The sequence below is a fragment of the Haliotis asinina genome, chromosome 1 (assembly GCF_037392515.1).
Source record: "Haliotis asinina isolate JCU_RB_2024 chromosome 1, JCU_Hal_asi_v2, whole genome shotgun sequence".
NCBI lineage: Eukaryota > Metazoa > Mollusca > Gastropoda > Lepetellida > Haliotidae > Haliotis > Haliotis asinina.
This window is the reverse complement of record NC_090280.1, coordinates 77044685-77063886: the sequence shown is the minus strand read 5'-3', so window position 1 is coordinate 77063886 and position 19202 is coordinate 77044685. Positions and strand designations below refer to the sequence as shown.

At 39.8% G+C, this 19202-nt stretch overlaps 1 protein-coding gene across 1 annotated transcript; it reads left to right on the top strand.

The window, feature by feature from the left end:
- The first annotated feature begins 6 nt into the window (after window positions 1-6).
- Window positions 7-17487, top strand: LOC137282961 (von Willebrand factor D and EGF domain-containing protein-like). The gene is made up of 17 exons (XM_067814588.1): window positions 7-58; window positions 2852-2998; window positions 3574-3588; window positions 4671-4927; window positions 5807-5893; window positions 7396-7737; window positions 8380-8465; window positions 9092-9155; window positions 9405-9590; window positions 11199-11398; window positions 11572-11812; window positions 11976-12122; window positions 12403-12592; window positions 13427-13617; window positions 14311-14544; window positions 15239-15287; window positions 16043-17487. The coding sequence occupies exons 2-17, from the start codon at window positions 2875-2877 to the stop codon at window positions 16261-16263; spliced, it is 2634 nt and encodes an 877-aa protein (XP_067670689.1). The 5' UTR covers window positions 7-58; window positions 2852-2874; the 3' UTR covers window positions 16264-17487.
- Window positions 17488-19202: the final 1715 nt, after the last annotated feature.

Genomic DNA, 19202 nt, shown 5'->3' with positions numbered 1-19202 from the left:
CATGACACCGCTCCTGGGTTCCTTCGCTGTGGTTCACTGTACCCGATATGGCGACAAAGTAAGTTTCCTTTCACTTTCACTGATACTATTGCGGTTAGCATTTTTCTTGTTCGAGCTGTTTAAACGTCACATATACACTCTTGGGGGTGCAAACGCATAAATCTCTCATTGACATCGTTATAAATGAAAACCCGTCATTAAAACTGCTCGTTTCGATCTTTAGTTACCTTAAATCGACCTTTTTGACAGCAGTGCACAATTCCCGACCGCAAACGAAACTTCAACCAATCAGAGCGGCGCGTGTCCGTGATGTAATAGTAGGTATAGATATGAGTGACTGTCTTTGCAGAAGTAACGCCACTTAGATTACCCGACAAAGGCCCCCATGTGGCATTTCTTGTGTCTGGGTCGATCAAAGGATTAACCGATAACACGCTTATTGATTAATTACTTTTATGCGGATTTAAATGTACATTTACTCATCTATACTGAATGCACTCTGTCGTGTCTGTGTCTATGTAAAAACAACACCCTTTTTTCAAAGGATTAACCGCCAATCCATTATATATCACTCGTTTTTGTGGATATTGATGGATACATTCCTCGAACAAGGTAATAGCCTGACATTGCTCCTATAACTTTAATTTGAATATTTTTATTTTTTTTTAAGCTGTCGTAGCTTTCAACAGAATCATTGTTTTCGTCGTGAACTGTAATGATGCAGACGACATTCACTAGGGCGTGCGTGCGAATTATGATTCATATAGGCAAACTATAAAATGGCTAGATATTACATTCCTGTCATACATTCGCAGATCGCTTCTTTTTATTAAGTTTCAAAGTGCATACAAGTATGGTTATAAAGTAATTAGGATTATCAGACCAAACATAAAGACGTACATTGACAAGTGTCTACATACTGGTGAGTGAACGTTACAAACCAAGTAAATTTAGGAAGTGAAGGAATTTATCGCGCAGTATTTTCACTTCGACCCCGACCTCGGTTATGTTATGTTACAGGTTGTGTTACGCAAACTCCTTTTGGTTAATATGATTCAAAGACATATCTAACTACTAGTAGAAAGCAGTTTTGATTTCCTAACTTGATGAAAACAAATCATAATCTCATTAATATTCAAATGGACTTTAGTCCGTGACTTCACGATTTTAAAAAATGGCGGCGCCCTGTCTTAGGATAAATACTATTTAAGTTTGTTTTCACCGACTTACAAGATCAAAATTAGTTTTCACTGGTAGTAAAATATGTATTATATTGATGGACAATAGGATTTTGCATGACATTGCTTTTAACATAACAATTTCACACTTGGAAGGGAGGTGGAGGTCAATATAATATTGATTGCAATATGAATGTATCTTCGACCCACACCTTGCCTCCGTGGAAGAAGTCGTTATGTTACAAGTTGTGTCATGCAAAATCCTATTGGCCATGATTCAAATGCATATTTAACTACTAGTACAAAATAGTTTTGATTTTCTAACTTGATGACAACAAACCATAATCTTAATAATTCTGACGGACTTTATTCAGCCCGTGACTTCACGATTTTAAAAAATGGCGGCGCCCTTTTCTGAGAATAAATGCTATTTAAGTTTGTTTTCACCGACATACAAAATCAAAATTACTTTCTGCTGGTAGTAAAATATGTATTTTATTGATGGACATTAGGATTTTACATGACACTGCTTATAACATAACAATTTCACTCTTGGGAGCGAGGCGGGGGTCAATATAATATTACTTACGATAATATTGTCACTTCGACCACAACCTCGCTTCCGAGGAAGAAAGCGTTATATTCAAACTCCTTTTGGTCAGCAATATGTAGTAAGGGTTCGAGACAGAAGCAGACGGCTTTTTAGCAACTCTTGAGCGCTTGGTATTAATTGAACAAACAAAATGGTGTTCCGTTTATGACTAACCAGAAGCCTTTCATATGCAGTCATAAAACGAGTACCAAAAATTGAGTTTATTCGTTCTTTAGGAACTTAACATTCTTTGACTGTGAAGGTCAAACGTAATGGGTATTCAAACCATTGCACTCCCCGATCAAATTCAAAGGATCCCGTTCAACTGTGGATCATTGTATCCGGTATGGCGACAAAGAAAATTTGTTTCAAACGCAATGTTTATGATATGAAGAGCCTTGACAATGGTATTAAGGGAGGCGTGCCTTATTCTTTTTCTTCACAACATTATATTTGTATGAACCTGTTTGCTTGTGGCACAGTCCAGTTAAATTAATAGTCTCCTAAATTCAATTTATGGCGTCCTCACTTCTTAACTGGTATGTGGGTATTTTAGAACAAGTATGTTGCACTGATGGAAAGGCAAATTTGTTTATAACCTTACATTTACATTGTGATATGGCGACAAAGTAAGTTTCCTGTTATCGGCATTGATAATGTTACTTGGTGATTAGCATTTCATCTTCACGGTGTGCTTAACATTCATGTGATTTCCAAACGTAATAATTAAATTCCTAGGATCAAAAGTTCAGCTTAAGGCGAATACACTCCTCGCGTGTGTTTGTGTGTGCGCCCGCATGTGCGTGCGCTAGCATTTGTATATATGTGTATATATGTGCATAAATGTATTTGGGATTTTTATTTGTTGTTCAAGGCCGCGTTCAGCAATATTCCAGCTGTACTGAGGCGGTCTGTATGTTATCGTAGCTGGACCATCAATGGATCATCATGTTTTGTTTCATTCCCCCCACATTTATGTTCTCATTTTATTGTAAACCTCGTTGATAATTAACCGAATTAACGTAATCACTTAGATAACACCATGAATAATTTATTATAATGTAGTAATATTTTTCTACAGGTATTTCTGGCAACATAGCTACCATGTGTATTCAGGATACATCCAGCACATGCACAAATTCGTTTACGATACAGGTAGCGGACTGTAACGGATACACTGTGTATAATCTGGGGCGCTCGCCCATTCATCAGAGCTCCTACTGTTTCCGTAAGCATTTCAACGTTTTCTCTCATACTATCCGTGAATATCCGGGTTAGAATTGATCTTCTGTAATCCATGCCTGTTGTAAAAGGCGACTTACGGGATCGGGTGATCAGGCTCCCTGATCTGGTTGACATATGTCATCGGTTCACAATTGTGTAGATCGATGCTCATGCTGTTGATCTCTGGATTGTCTGGTCCAGACTCGATTATTTAGGGACTGCCGCAATATGGCTGGAATATTGCTGAGTGCGGCATAAAGCTAAATTCACTCTCACTTGTCCTCGGTAGAAGATGCTCAGTATTGTGTGATTGTAACCTGCCATACAGTCTTTGAAATAAATATATCTACGAAAGCCTAAAGTGTATGGCTAGATTACCACAATTTCAGGGTTCTATTTCATTTAAATGATTGAGCGATGGGGTAGCCTAGTGATTATAATGTTCTATTCCTCATGTCCTTCACAATCTGTGAAGCCCATTACCGATAATTGCTGGAATATTGCTAAAACCATTCTCACTCACTATAACTCATGTACTGATGCGATCATATATCAACTTTCAATAAATTATATTTGCAGGTTCGATCCCCCCAAGTAAGTATATATTCCATATACATTGATCGCATTTGGTGTTTTGTTTCTTAACGATTGAGTCACATCGACCTGTTTCCCTGGTGATGTTAACAGACCGTCAAGTGGCGTAAACTTGTTGTTACCTTTCCTTGCGCATATATTTAGGAGTTGAAAGAAGGGTGGTCTACTCACATGAAATGATATCACATGAAATCACACGTGCTACTATATTTTTGCCTAGATTTCTTCAGCTTTGTGTCACACAGCTTATGAAACTTGGAATAATAAAGGAGCACTTGTGCTTTCCCGTGATACCTTATTTGTTTCCCTCAGTATATTATTAATTCCGCGGTTATTTGATAGGCAGTGTGGGGTGGTCTTTGACCTTTGTAAATACGGATTTAAACCGACCGTACCCTAATAATGCTTCCTGACAAATAGCCGTGCAACGTGATATTTATTTGTTTATTGATTTATTTATTTATTTATTCATTTATTCATTACTTAACTCATTCATTACTTAATTCATTCATTCATTCATTACTTCATTCATTCATTCATTCATTTTGAACCGTCTTGATCAACTTCTCTGATGGTTCTTCCGGGCTGTGGGACATAAAGCAAATGCGTCACGATTGTTGTTGGTGAATATTCGAAGGGGCTTAAATGTTTTAATGTACTTCCTCTTTCAAATAATATCACCCTTTTGGATATACCTCTCGGTCCAGTCATCTTGCCTTCCACAGATTTAATGACTACCAATGCTTGTCGTAGGAAAAAGCTAACGGGATCCGGTGGTCAGTCTTACTGGCTTTGTTGACACATGTCTACGTATCTCAGCAAATCGATGCTCATGCTGTTAATCACTAGACTACAGACTCCAGACCGCCGCCACAAAGCTGGAATATTGCTGTGCTGGGCGTTAAACAACAATCCAAACAAAGCAGAAAATCTGTAATCACTAGGTCAAACACAAAAGCGTAAAGTGATTTGTATATTGCCTTGTGCATATATTAAGGGAATACAGCATGGCCAGGCCTTATATCAAATACAATACTAATTTGTGTTCGATTGCTTGACTTTATGCCATGATTCGATATCAGACGCACCGACCTACAGTCCCAAGCCTACTGTCACTGCTGGTGTAACTGACACTGGTTTCGACAAAAGTGACCTCTATTTCCGGTGTTCATTTCCCCCTTCGTCCAACCAAAGACTGTTCCACCAGACAACATGGTATGTCGACGACGTCCTCATACACCAACACCCTGCGATGCTGATGGACGACACCTACATCAACAACACCCAGATCACTCAAACGATGCTCATAGCAGCGGGGATAACGAAAGTCGGCTTCAGTGTGAGTCGCACACGGCTATTTCTGACGTGTAACTTAAACCAAAAGCAAAGTGTGACGCAAATAGGGATGCGCAGCAGATAGAAAAAAACAACCAGTCTTCCTATATCTTCTCGAAGCATGCGAAGGTTAGCAAAGTTCTTCGCTCGCTTCGGTTCAAAATGTCAAAATAAAATATCGCCACCATCCAACAAGTGCACTCAGATTTCCAAGTTCATATTTAACAATTACTCACGTAAAATATAGTTCATTCAACATTTCAAACGAAGCATATCAAATCGTTTTCGCCTCCATTGCACCAGCCCTGTTCCGATTCAGCAAAATGAACAAGAAAGGTATTATATCATACTGCCTAGTTTTATCACTGAACTGTTGAAGACTATGTATCTTATCTGCCGCCGTTATTTTTCTTTCTGCTGCACAGCCTTATTTGCTGATCAGTTATTTGCAGTTTGTCTGTGCTGAGATAACCGGTTAAGAATAGATTTGTTTGTTCACAAAAAGCACAACAAACAGACAGAAGAGCATAAAAAACCTACAAAAGTCTCAGCATCAGTGTTTCAAAGAGTTGAAAGTATAGTTGAAATAAACCGAAAACTGCCAATCGACGAATTATTTCGTGTTAAAAAATATGCTATATCTGTTGTTAACTAATGCAAAAATTCTGTTTTCTTTTAAAAAATAGAATACTACTAGTTTTACTTAAACTTCAGATTTCTTTCTTTCTTTACTTAGTTAGTTGTTTGTTTGTTTGTTTGTTTATTGGAGAGGGTGTCTTTGTTTTTCGAGTCAAGATCCATCACTCCGATAGATATACACTTGGTACAACTGTGCCCTGCTGCATCACGTGACCAATACCAGGAACTATATTTCCACTTTCAGATAAGCTGTGAGGTCCATGCTTCGTTCGGTGCCGGTATGCCAATCGGTCCTTCAAATCGTGCAGACCCTTTCTTCGTCGGTTTTGAGGTAAGACTCCACACTATACCCCGACCAGATTCCACCTAATGGCATGCTTGGTGGTGGTGGCATTTTATCTATTCATGTTTTATTTTGTCTGGAAGTCCGATCCCGCGAACATGACTCACAGGTATTGTTTAAGCATTATCATAACTACAAGGAATTTGTCGAGTTATGTGTATTGTTCATATAAAACGCTCTCGTCACACTTGACTCCCTCCATAACATTTCTTTGTGTTTGCGCAACCAGCAGTATCCAAGCAGTGTGACGATGATTTGGAAATATTCCAGATAACCAGATAATCCACTGATCAACAGCTTGACCATCGCTCTAGGCAACTGTGATACGATAACGTCAGCGAGTCTTTAAAGGGTTTTTAAACGTTAGTCCAGACACCAAATGCCATTGTATATGGTGAATGTGGTTAATATCCACTGTACATAAATGTACAATGTCGATTTTTTAAAAAGTACTGGTTAAAACTCGTGTCCATGTGTCAATACAGAATACCAAAGAAACATTAAAACATATACTCATGGACACAAATAAGGGAACACAGGAAAGTACAAGTGTTCCTTTATTCTTTTCCAGGTTTCTTCACAAGGTATCTATTGCACTCTGGGTGAAATTCTGGAAATAAATATGGGATCACTTGTACTTTCACGTGTTCCTTTATATGTGTCCATGAGTATATTACTTTACCATAATAATTGTGGATATACAACTTATAGTTCTCATGTTCTTGATCTTCTGTATGTGTAATGGTGTTTGGTATGTCTAGCTGTCCGAAGGTGTTGCTAATATTTCAGCTTTCCTTTAAAAATTTAAGAATAGTGAGTGACTTTAGTTTTACACCGCACTCAGCAACATTCCAGCTACATGGCAGCGTTTAAGAATGTTGCAGTTAATATGTATTTAAAGTTATTGAACGGTGATAAGACTTAGATGTGAAATTTCAAAAATAAAGGTTAAAGAGGGAGGGTGGATGCCGGAGAGTTGAACTTAGTCAGCAATTATGTTCATTGTGTAGCACAGGAATTGAAAATGTGGAAATACGATAGAAATTTAAGACAGCGTTATCTACCTCATAAAGATTACCACAATGTCAAAATTCAGTCATTTAGACAGTTAAAGAATTTAAAGTGTAGTGATGTTTTAAATGATTCATGTAGATATGTTTGTCAAAGCTTAATCTTAAGAGAACAATATGTTTGAAATCTGTAACACCTATAAAACACCCTTGTACATTGCGTGTAATTAATGTAATCTATGTAAGCGTAATAATGTATCATGGGCCAATGGCCTTCATACAAATACATCACTTGACCTGACTTCTTGAATCTGACTACCCAGGCGTGTTAGTCGCTTCTTAAGACAAACATTTTTTGTAAAAGACTTTAGCAGCTTAACGTATATACACGCATGACGAGGAAAAGGTGTTGACACCTGGTATTCCCGATTTGATAATGTGATACATAAAATATATATTTCTTTCTTTCTTTTAACATAGATCCTAACCGAAGAAATAACAATCAGACAAGGTGAGACGGGGCAGGTTCAAGTCCGAGCCACGGTGCCGTTCCGATGCGGAAACATCTCTGAGTCCTTTCCTGCATTTTGTTCCATGCCAGTCGAGATACAGACTGCTGACTCAACAGGGCAGGTTTCCCAGGAAGACTGTAGGGTTTCCATTCCTTACACACAGTGGAACCAGCCTGTGTCTATGACTGTACACGGAACCATAACACCAACATATGGAAGCAGCCAGCTTAATTCATTACTAGTTCTCAGGACCCCAAACATCAGCCCGCGATTCCCCTTTTGGAAGAACTATACTATTGGGACAGTAAGGGTAGGGTATCTTGGATGATCTTCTTCATACGTTTGATCTTCTTTATACGTTGATCTTCTTCTTACTAACAAAAACTGTTGTAATCGTCAGGTTACTGATGGGACAACAATATTTGTGTCTCTCATGTCAGTGGGCGCGGTTTAGTAGGACAATGGTAAAGTGTTTGCGATGTGGTAGAAGTTCTGTTCCTACATTGGTACAGTATGTGTAGTCCGTTGCATCATTGCTTCTAGCTCACCGGGGGCGTGTTGAGCGAGCCAGGCTAGTAATCCTGCGATAGATGACCAGACGGTGGCCACATGAATAAGTGCACACACCAAGTTGCGGGTACAGCAACGTGCAGTAAACTTAATTACAAATTACTGTGACTATGTGTCCCAGTCCACCCAGATGTGAATGGGTACACAGTATGGATGGGAAAGCCACATTAATCCGGTGCTCTTAGTAGGCAGCAGAGTTGTATTCTCCCAAGGGAGTTGAAAATGAAAATACGATGTTGTGATGGGGATCCAATGATCAAGGGAGAACAAAGCGCCTTTGAGCAGTTATACAGTGGATATCGGCGCTGGCTGGCTGTCTGGCTGGATGGATGGATGACTGCTTAATAAGTTTCATATTAACTACAAGGTAATTTTCTTTCAGGTTAAAGTTGTGAAGGACACGAACCTGGTTAGATATAAACATTGCTCCTGCAACAACGACCCATACATATATCCCTTTGATGGAGGGTAAGTTCATTAATGCCAGTAGATGTTGAGAGATATAAAGTGACACTCACCCAGCTTATTTTAGACAGCTGCCTTTTATGGAACAGTGCAAATGCACTTCACAACACAAGGCAATCCTTATCAACCACTTGTTATTATTTGTTGCACGAAAACTATCCGTTGTCTCCATTTATATAGAGCTAAACTCCACACTAGGTGTGATCATAGTGGTAACAATCAATAGCACAACACATTATTTGCCCGAATATCCCAAGGTTACACATGTTTATTCCACCGGGTACCCATTTGTCTGCTGGGTGAACACAGGCAATTTTGAACAAACTCACTTGCCCAAGATAAGACCGCATGCATCACATGTGCTTCAATGTGGGACTGGACAGAAGTGCTAGAAACTCTCAGGGGTCAAGCTGCTCAACACCATCACCCATCCAAGGTCTCTCCGGACACACCGTTGCTTCAAACTCAACTGATTTGTGAACTGACCTCTACGCACACGCCACTATTTACGAATGATTCCAATTCTGCTGCAAATACTTTGAGGCAGTTGTATGACCTGTCAAACTGGCCTCGAAAAATAAATGGAATAAATGTGTGTTTATTGCAAAACGCATTTTGTCTTCTTGCAGAAAACATTCACTACAACTGCTGGGGCGATTTACGTTATATAAACTGCCTAGTCAGCTCATAGAGGTAAATATATAACTATATATAATAATATATATACAACATATAGAGGTAAATATGTAGTGTGTTACATCGTTTATTGCCTACTGACACTAAAAGATACCCTAACTCCGGACTAAAACTATAACTCAACATGTGCTGGGCAATGTAAACTTCATCAACCTCACATCATCTTATAGACACTACACTTTCCCATTCCAACCCCGACCATAATGTAATCACCATTGTAATCACCATTGTAATCGGCACTTACAGATACAGATCGATGTAAGAAGCTGTACGAGACGCACTGGTACCTGTATTTGTGGGATAGCTGTTCGGTCCGGGAAGACGGTGTTCTCCATGAATGCCTGCGATACCAATTCATGGAGAATAAATCATCAGGGCTGTGACGACTCACACAACGCCATGGAAATAAGAAAGCGCTCCAGCTCTTATGAGGTACGTGTCAATACATTTATGTGTGTAGAGCGATAGCGTGAAAATTTAAAGTCATGGAATGTCGTATTTTCTTCCCACATAGGTTACTTGTCATATCTTCCTACGAACCTCTGTTCTATTAGGGCCATATTTCGCGGTTCTCATAAAATCGTCTAGCGACTTTTTGCAGATTTATCTCCCTTTTTTTCTGTCCAATCAGAACAAGTGTTACATCGACCTACATTCAACTTGACAAATGCAAGCAATTTGGAGAAACAAATATGACATGACTGAGTTCTGTCTAGAAGAAACATTTGAGTATAGCGCGCGGGAAGAGGTTCCAGTTTTCACTATGCATCCGGAAATTACCGATATCTTGCGAACGATCACTTTTGAAACAAGTCACTTTTTGACTTAACGAGTGCTAAATGTATGATGGATGTTCTAGTATTTAAAGAATGAAAACCTGTCAACGAAGGACAACTAGAATATCACAGGAGCAGAATTTTAAAACTAGCATCTACAGATGTCTAGAATGCCACTGTCAGAATATTACAATATAAATACGGGCTGTAGCAGCAACTGAAGGCAGATCACCATAGAAGGAACGATGGGGCGCTAACAGTACTTTTGCTGCCTTAAGGGGATTTAGCACACAGGCGAGCGCACACATACACAGTGTCAAGGTGACAAGTATCTTACCTCGAAATCAGTGGAAACTAACTCCAGTAATAATAATGATAATAATGAAATGACGGAAATGACGTCACACGCTCAAATATTTTATGCTCATAATTAAAATCATTCACATGTACATGGTAGCATCGTCGTTTTAGAGTGTTTGATTAAATTTCTGTAATTTTCTTACCCATTTGCGTTACCATTATTGACTTGATGACGCTAAGATGTGGCAGAAACGTTTTGGTGGAGGGTCACCTTGGGGATAAGGAAGTCTAGGGACGTCACTCATTCACGAGGCTGTGTTCTGTATTATGACGATGAGAAAAAAAATAACATTTGAATCAATTCTGTCATAAAATTGTACGTTTCGTACGAAACGGATTACTGAACAAGTGTCTGTCAGATACCATTTATCTTACAACTAGCTTTCGCTCGTTAAATACATTTTGAAACAACTCGTTGTAAGATTGACGTGTCTGACAGACACTCGTTTCTTAATCTCTGTGAACATTTGACGAATTAACGATATTTTGACATCTTAAATGATCCCCTCCTTCCAACTTCCTGAATGCTGCATGGATTTTGTAGCATGATAACTGGATTTTGTGATATGAAAAAAACGCATTGAGGTCTGCACAAAACAGTATTTGTGGGATGAAATGTTTAAGTTTTAGACTAGCCAAGCTGCAGCCCAGACCTTAACCCTTTCGGTGGGGATTAATGAAGGGGAGAATATACCAAAACAGACTTAGAGATATGAGGAAATGAAGAAAGAATTAAAGTGCTCGAATATTGGGATACGCAGACACACAGACAGCCACGCAGACACAAAATCACACACGCACGAACACTATCAACTCATCAGAGATAACATGTATTCTGTATGCCATTAACGCTCTACAGTATTAAATACACTGACATAGTGTGTTTCCAATTTATTTTAATTAGATATACCTACCCACGGGGGCACGACTTACCGTCTCTCTCTGGAACAAGTACATGAATGTCAAATTTCCTGGTACTATCCAAGACATTCTAGCGAGTCGTGGATTGTGCGGTCAGCTGTCTAACACAAGAAATGACGACTTCATCATGAGAAATGGGACACAAGCGAGCTCCTTTAATACATTTTTCATCGATTCCTGGCGGTGAGGTTCCTTTTATGTATATTATGTTTTAAAACATATGCTAGTCTCGAAACATAAGATAAGCTTAGGAACGTATCCAAAACATAGTAACACTAATTTGATATATATACGTATCAACAAACATAGTTATGTTTTGTTAAATATACTAATGTAATATATGCTACACTTTTCAGAGTAACGACGAAGGACTTATTTAACCCAGACTACGTGCAAACACTTACAACGACATCGCAGCAGCCCCCAAAGTACTGTTTCTGTGACGGAGGAAGAAACATCACATGTTCGTCTCTTTCCACTATGAACTTTGAGCTCAAACCAGAACACTACAAGGATGTTCCCTGTGTCATACGTCAGAGCAGGAAGAAGCGAGCGGTACAGAACGGAAACATCGACACAAGAAGCCGATACAAAAGGGTATATTGATTATTTTATGTTTTGGGGGTTTTTTTTGTTTTGTTTTTTTGTTTGTTTTTACGTTCTCCATTAAGCAACATCACACACCCATTCCCTGTAAAGCCAACGAATGTGCATAGTTTTGCTAATATGTTTCGATTTCTAATCCTCCTGTACACTTCAGCAAGCTCCATCGGCAGTTTGGACCAACCAAACAGCCGCTGAATTCTGCAACAAGCTGTTCGCGGCGTCCTCGACTGTCCAGCTGTGCCGCGACGTTCCAGGTGTCAACGTTGACAACAGCCGTGATGACTGCATTAACGATATACTGGTAGGTTATATTGCTTTCTCGAAGGGCGTAAGACAGAACAGATATACATGAATGGATGGATGAGTGGACCGATGGAGAAAGACAGAAACGGCTAGAGCGAATTTGTGGTGAATGATGGTATTATTGATGGTGGTGGCTGATGATGATAAAAGACGGTAATAACGGGGTCATGTTTCATCATATGCATAGAAATAATCATTTCTTTTTGTATCGAAAAAAGTGTCTTCAAGCAACATATGACAACACAATCAAACTACGTGTATATTTATCACACTCGCAGCTCTCTGGAACCACCGACTTTCAAATGATGTCTATAGACACAGTTCGTTCATCCTGTGAGATGGAAGTACTGCTCAACCCCGACTTGTGGGTAGCTGACCCCAACAACCCAGGAGCACCTTCCGTGTTCGACACCATCACCAACAACGTCTGTCCCAACGACTGTAGCAACAGAGGCACCTGCAGCAGAGGTTAGGCCCACCAGATGAGAAGAATTATTGTAGTGTAGCTGAAACCTTGAATGGCATATACAGGTTAATAACTGCCAGTATTGAATAGATTAGAGCAGGTATGTCTTCAATATTAGTGTCTGTCATTGTGTCGGATCATTAACCTGGACATATGTTTGATGCCATTCAGACGTGATTCTGTAAGGTAAGTTTTTGCTGGTGAAGGAACACATTGGTTCATACCTGAACGTGGGTATATTGACTTTGGTAATTCCATATTTCTAAAAGCCTACATCTTGATCTTACCAAGTGGAATTTTACTGGAAGGGGTTATTATCTACTTTGGTTCTGACACTGTCTTAGTGATTTCTCTTCTCGTGAGTTGAAGCGTAGCCAATACTTCAGACCAAGAAGGTGATGAACACAACAACATGCTGTAAAGGCCTGGGTAAATGATCTCATTACTTTTATCAAAAGACGGACCCTTAAAGATCCGGGTTAGAATGTGCTCTTCAGCAACCCGTGTTTGCTGTATGACACATGACTTGGATGACACATGACATTGTATTCATTTGTGTAGATCGATGTTCATGCTATTGATCACTTGATTGCTTCGATTATTTACAGACTGTCTCCATATAGCTGAAATATCGCTGAGCGCGGTGTTAAGAACCAAACAAAGCATGGCAACAAACATCAGCCATGCGCCTGAATCTAACCACGTTATTCAGTTTATTCATGATCCCATACGTTAAGTGTTGCTGGAGAATTATCTTCAGTGTCTCACTGCTGGGCATTGTGAAGAAGACTATAAGTTTAAGAGAAGCTCGCTAAGTTTGAGCTAACCTTTTTCAGGACTGTGTGTCTGCAATGCTGGACTTGGCGGTGTTGACTGTTCCGTGGACTTGACCCAACCACCACAGCTGGACGAGGTCGAGGACAACGGTCACTGTGACCTGGCCACCAGCAACTGCCAGAGACTCACAGTATTTGGGCAGACCTTCTTAGAAGATGTGACAATCAAATGTCGATCCACTAAGTTCACGGTATTGTCAAATCTTGATTTCTTACGTTTGGAGGTAGTGCTTATGTTAGTAAAGCATTCATTGTACACCCAAAGAAACTGAAAATGTTCGAGGAAAAATGCTGAATAGTAAACTGACTTTATTTGTTGAGTATATTGTCAGGTTTTGAACAAAAGAGAGTGTATAATGTGCGGAAGAATGTAATAATAGTTTGCAGTATCACTGAATGATAAGAATACTCTCAGGCCAAAAGGAACAGTACGATTTGGTCAACCAGTCTTGTGACAGTTGTGACTGTCGTTACATCTGAGATCAGATTATTGATCATATAAGCTGAAATAAGTAAGCGGAAATAATGTTCAGGGGGTGTCAGTTAGCCACTCCTGAAGTGGTACAGGTCCCAATTAGAATACCCTGAATATAGGTATTGTACCGTTTGGATTGGATGTCGTTTGGGGCCGCACTCAGCAATGTTCCAGCTATATGGTGGCGGTTTGCATGTGATTGAACGAGACAATCCAGTGATCGACAGCTTTACCATTGGTCTACGCAACTGGGATACCATGACATGTGTTAACTAAGTCAGCGAGTCAGACCACCCGATCCAGTCAGTCACCTCTTACAACAAGCATGGGTTACTGAGATTCAGTTCTAACCATGGTCACCACAACCCTGTCCACACGGAAGTCCTGCACGTGTTAAACGTTCTTGTAGGTGAGCAATGATGGGAGCCTTCAACAGCCGAATACCCAGGTAACAAATGCCATTGAGCGGAGCTTGAATGAAGTGGAGTGTCCTGTGCGGGTAGACTCAGACAGGAGTATCGTCACTGCCTACAACGTCTCCGTGGCCAACACTGGCAACATCTACAGCGAGGATGCCATGGTTCTGGTGTACGACAGCACCTGTATCAGTGTGGATCACGGTTCCAGGGTCTGGGTTGTGAGGGTAAGAAATTGTCAATGTGGACTTTTTAAATGAACGCTTCCTTTATTCTTGAAAACATATACAGACATGGCATACGCTCAGAGCCTATACACATATGATAAACACTCATAGTGAGTGAGGTTGTGACGTTTCATACCGTTGTTAACAATATTCCAACAATATATCGATAGGGTACACCAGACATGGGCTTCACACAGTGTGCGCATGTGGGGAATTGAATCCGGGTCTTGTGCGGAACGGGGGAACACTTCATTCTCTGGGCTACCCCAACGTCCTGTACTAAACAATGTATCGTTTCTAGAAAAATGCGTTTCTTTGTAAGACTACCAGCGTTCATTTTCGACGCTGACTTGGCTAAATAGCATCGGATTAGCAAAAGATTACAATTCAGATAATGAGTACATTTGTTTCTGGAAGATTTTACCTGTCATGATAACAAACTGCATTTCGCATGTTGGTCTCCAAACTGACCATTTCTGGTATCCATCGCCGGTATATTGCTGGAATATTGCAAAAGGCGGAGAAAAAACAAACTAACTCACTCACTGAAGCCTCAACATGAAACATGAAACCTCAAAAGACTAGAGGAATTAATATGAATGACTAGCAGACTATTTGACAATTGTTCTGAATTTGACATGAATGTATTGTAAGTGATCTATCGACTCAAACTGTGTATTTTGTGTATGAACAGAACGGATTCAGAGTACAGAACGGCAGATGCATCAGCAAAGAGAGCTCAAGTAAGTGTCTTCAAGCCTCAAAACCTTTAATGTTACATCAACTGTAATTCCGATCTGTGTATCATAATTATACATCTGAATCTATATAAAGTGACTGTTTATTATCTGTGAAGATCCGTGCTAGAACTGATCGGATGCAAACCATGCGACTAACGTGATTAGGTTGTGAGACTCGCTGACTTGATAGACACGTGTCGTTGTATCTCAGTTGTGAAGATGGATGCTCATGCCGTTGATCACTGGATTCTCTGGTCCCAATTCGATTATTTACAGACCTCGGTTATTTAGCTGGAATAATGGCGAGAGTGGCGTTCTGCAACTGCTAAAGTGTAACTGACATAGTCAGAGGGGTCTGTTACGGGAAGATTGTCTGTTACACGGTATCTCATATTTCTGTTAGATTTGAGAATGTATCAAATGCTGCAAGCCTCACCACTTCATCATGTAGTGACTGAGTTTCATTGTTCATCAGAACATATTCAGACACGGTATAAGCCTCATAGTGAATGGTTTGGGCTAACCTCGCTTTTAGCATTATCACGGTGGGGGACACTAGAAATGGATTTCACACATTACACGCACGTTGGGAATCGAACCCGGGTCTTAGACGTGACGAGCCAACACTTTAACCACTTGGCCTCCCTACCCTTTTGTTATGGGACCTGAAATGTGGTCCGAAATCAGCAGGAATGGGGTGACTTGGTGATAACCTATGCTTGTTTCCACGTTACTCAATAGTAGCTTTTCTTGCGCAGGGTCAACAAGCCGATCAACGCCATCATCAACTCCATCATCAACTCCGTCATCAACGCCATCATCAACTCGGACATCATCTCCGTCATCAACGCCGAAGATCGACGTCACTGTTCCAGTTGTGGTCATAGAAACTACCACCAACGGCAGCTACAAAACCACCATGTCCTATTTCACTCTCTTTGCCTCTCTTATTTCTTGTATTATCTCACTGGCTTTGTAAGACTTCTGAATTCCGCCAGTGAAGCCATTCACCCGGGGTTTCTAATCGCTGTAGGCGATACACTTATTTCTCGGCTTGAGCTAGGAGTTTGCTTACGTAGCGCTTAATTCCATATGCACGTATGCTCAGAACGCGACAGGTAGAATACATATCCGAAATGCATATATTTTTGTGTTATACAGTATCTACTTATCAACTTTTTGACCATTTGTACCTACACCAAACGGAATAGTTACTGGGTCGTTTCTGGGCTGCTTACATGATGCACAAGCTACAAACAGCATTCAAACAAATGGGTTTCTGAATATATTTCTCGACTGAAACTTTTTGACGACGCCCTGTATTATTAGATCGTATGAACATGTATTAGTTTTGTGTGTAAGTGTAAGTCGTATTCTTCAGGGTGACATTTTAAATGGTTTAAATCATCGATTAATTAATGTGGGATGTGATTGCAATCTCATAGGGTTCTCTTCAATGAAGCGTAATTCAGATCGAGTGGCACTTCCTTTATGGGAGTCGTTGAATAGCTCAGCGCCACAGCATTTGCTTGACATACAGAAGATGAGAGTTGATTGTGCCCTTAATTAACAATATGTGAAACCAGGATGTGGTTTGGGTGCCTACAACTGAATGAGTCTAATGAAAAACGTGTGTTGCATGTGTGCATGCGTATGGAAAGTTGAGAAGATGGAATGTGGTTTTGGTGCCTACAACTGAATGATTCTAATGAAAACGTGTGTTGCATTGAGATTGTTTCGTTTCCTCGTTGAGACTTGTTCAAACATGTATCTGTTCTCACAGCAGTGAATGGGTAACCGGTGACACCTAACATTCTAGCGCCAAAGTAATTTGGGTGAAGAAGAGCAACAACGTCTTAGCGCTTTAGGCATGCACAAGAGTATTATTATCATTGATATACTATTTATTACATCGTTGAGTATTAAACCTACACTAGTTTCCCCTTTTCTGCCTTCGTGTAAACGATCATATACTCTAACCCGTTATTATTGACGACACTTAATGATTGATATGGCGGCGGTCTGGAAATATTAGAGTCTTTACCAGACAATCGGTGATGAACAGCATGAGCATCGATCTCAGCAACTGGGACACGATGACATGATTGGTATTGTGGATGACAATTATGACAATAGTGTGTCGTTTCACGATGCTTTTTCTGTAGACACAACGATTTACAATAAAAGGACGGTAAACAAACAATGTGTTTCTGTTTTATATGTGTTTCATAACTGTGTTTATTCCTTTTCCTGAGGTGTTGAGAAATTATTCACTATTTGGCCATTTTGTCATGCACCTCCACGGCACTATATGTTCATCTTGTATGTTATTCTTATTGATATAGATGCAATGTTGCGTCGTGGATCCGCTGACTTAGAATCGGATGCAAAGTGTGAATGAGTGAGAGAGTTAAAATTTATCGTCACATTGGCAATATTTCAGCCATATCGTGACGAGAGAACATTAATAAAAAACATATAATATATTCAAAGGTTATAAAATCAGTACAGCAACTAATACATCACATTTTATTTGGAAATAGTTATGGAGTATGTAAAGTGGTTAACTGAGGATGCGGTCACTAACGATCTCAGTTGATAATTTAAAATACCATTCATAAAACACCACTTGTCTGTGTACAAAACATATTATTCAAAATTTATCTAGTAATTCTAGTTCAGTCAAAACACTACATGAAAATTATCGTTATATAAAAGATCCTTAATTGTTTTGACACTGAAATATGTATCCGTTGTTATTGGCTAAGCAAAGTACAATCACTCTAGAGAGGTGAAAGCTCGCTCACTCTTCTCTCTCTCTCACACACACACATACACACATACGCGCTACACAGCTCATGCACAACGTATAATTTCCGGTTATAGAGTTATGGTTATAGAGTTCGCTCGTCACCCTGATGACCCGGTTTCGATTCCATACATGGGTACAATGTTTGGGATCCTGGGATCCCCGTTTGATAATGCTGGAAATTTTCTAAAACCCACTCACTCAAGATATCTACAGCAAGAAACACAATCAATGATCACAATGTAGTCTCATAAACGTTTGTTCAACAGTTTCATGCAAACATGTTCTAGCAGATCCTAAACACTGCTACCTCTCCGACGTTATTCACCGACAACGCCATTCATGTTAAACGCGTCTGAATGTCACAACTGGTTGGTGTTTTATTAACGTGGACAGACCTGTGTCTATTAGAGGCACTGCTTCATAAGAATCAGTCAACCGTTAGTCACTATTGCGGCAATGAACACATGGTCTGCTGAAAGGGAGTCATACGTCATAACAGGTACGTTCGTGTTTATTCGGAATGGGCTCACGAGAGGCAATATTGACGTCAAGCAATATAATAGTCAGTCAACAGCCAATGAAAACTGTTGTGTGGTGAACGAAGCCAAGGACGACTCATATCGGGTTTTGAATTCCCCTTCGACTGAACTTGAACAGTTGAAAGATTTGCGTTGAATCACACAAATACGTTTGCGTTTTGATGAGCAACACACTCGTATAGGGTAATATATATAGAGTATTCATGGTTAATCCTATCCTTGGTTAATATACATTAAAACTATACTGATCCGCAAAAGAAACAACATTCTACCAAAAATGTAGACAGATATGTTTCATAATGTTTTAAATAGTTTTTCAATTTTTTTTATATGATTGCTTGACCTGGTTCGTAGTCAATATTGAAGAATATTTTGTTTCAGATTCTGTATTTCATACAAAAACATGTCAAAATGCAGTTACTACAGTAATGATGGGGCGAGGTCTTCTTGATGCAAGTGACAACGCACGTGCATCCCGTGTCACCCCTATAAAAACCATCGAACATGTACCGAATCATTCCAATTCGACCTAAGCGACATGCTATGATTATCGAGGGAACAGAGGGA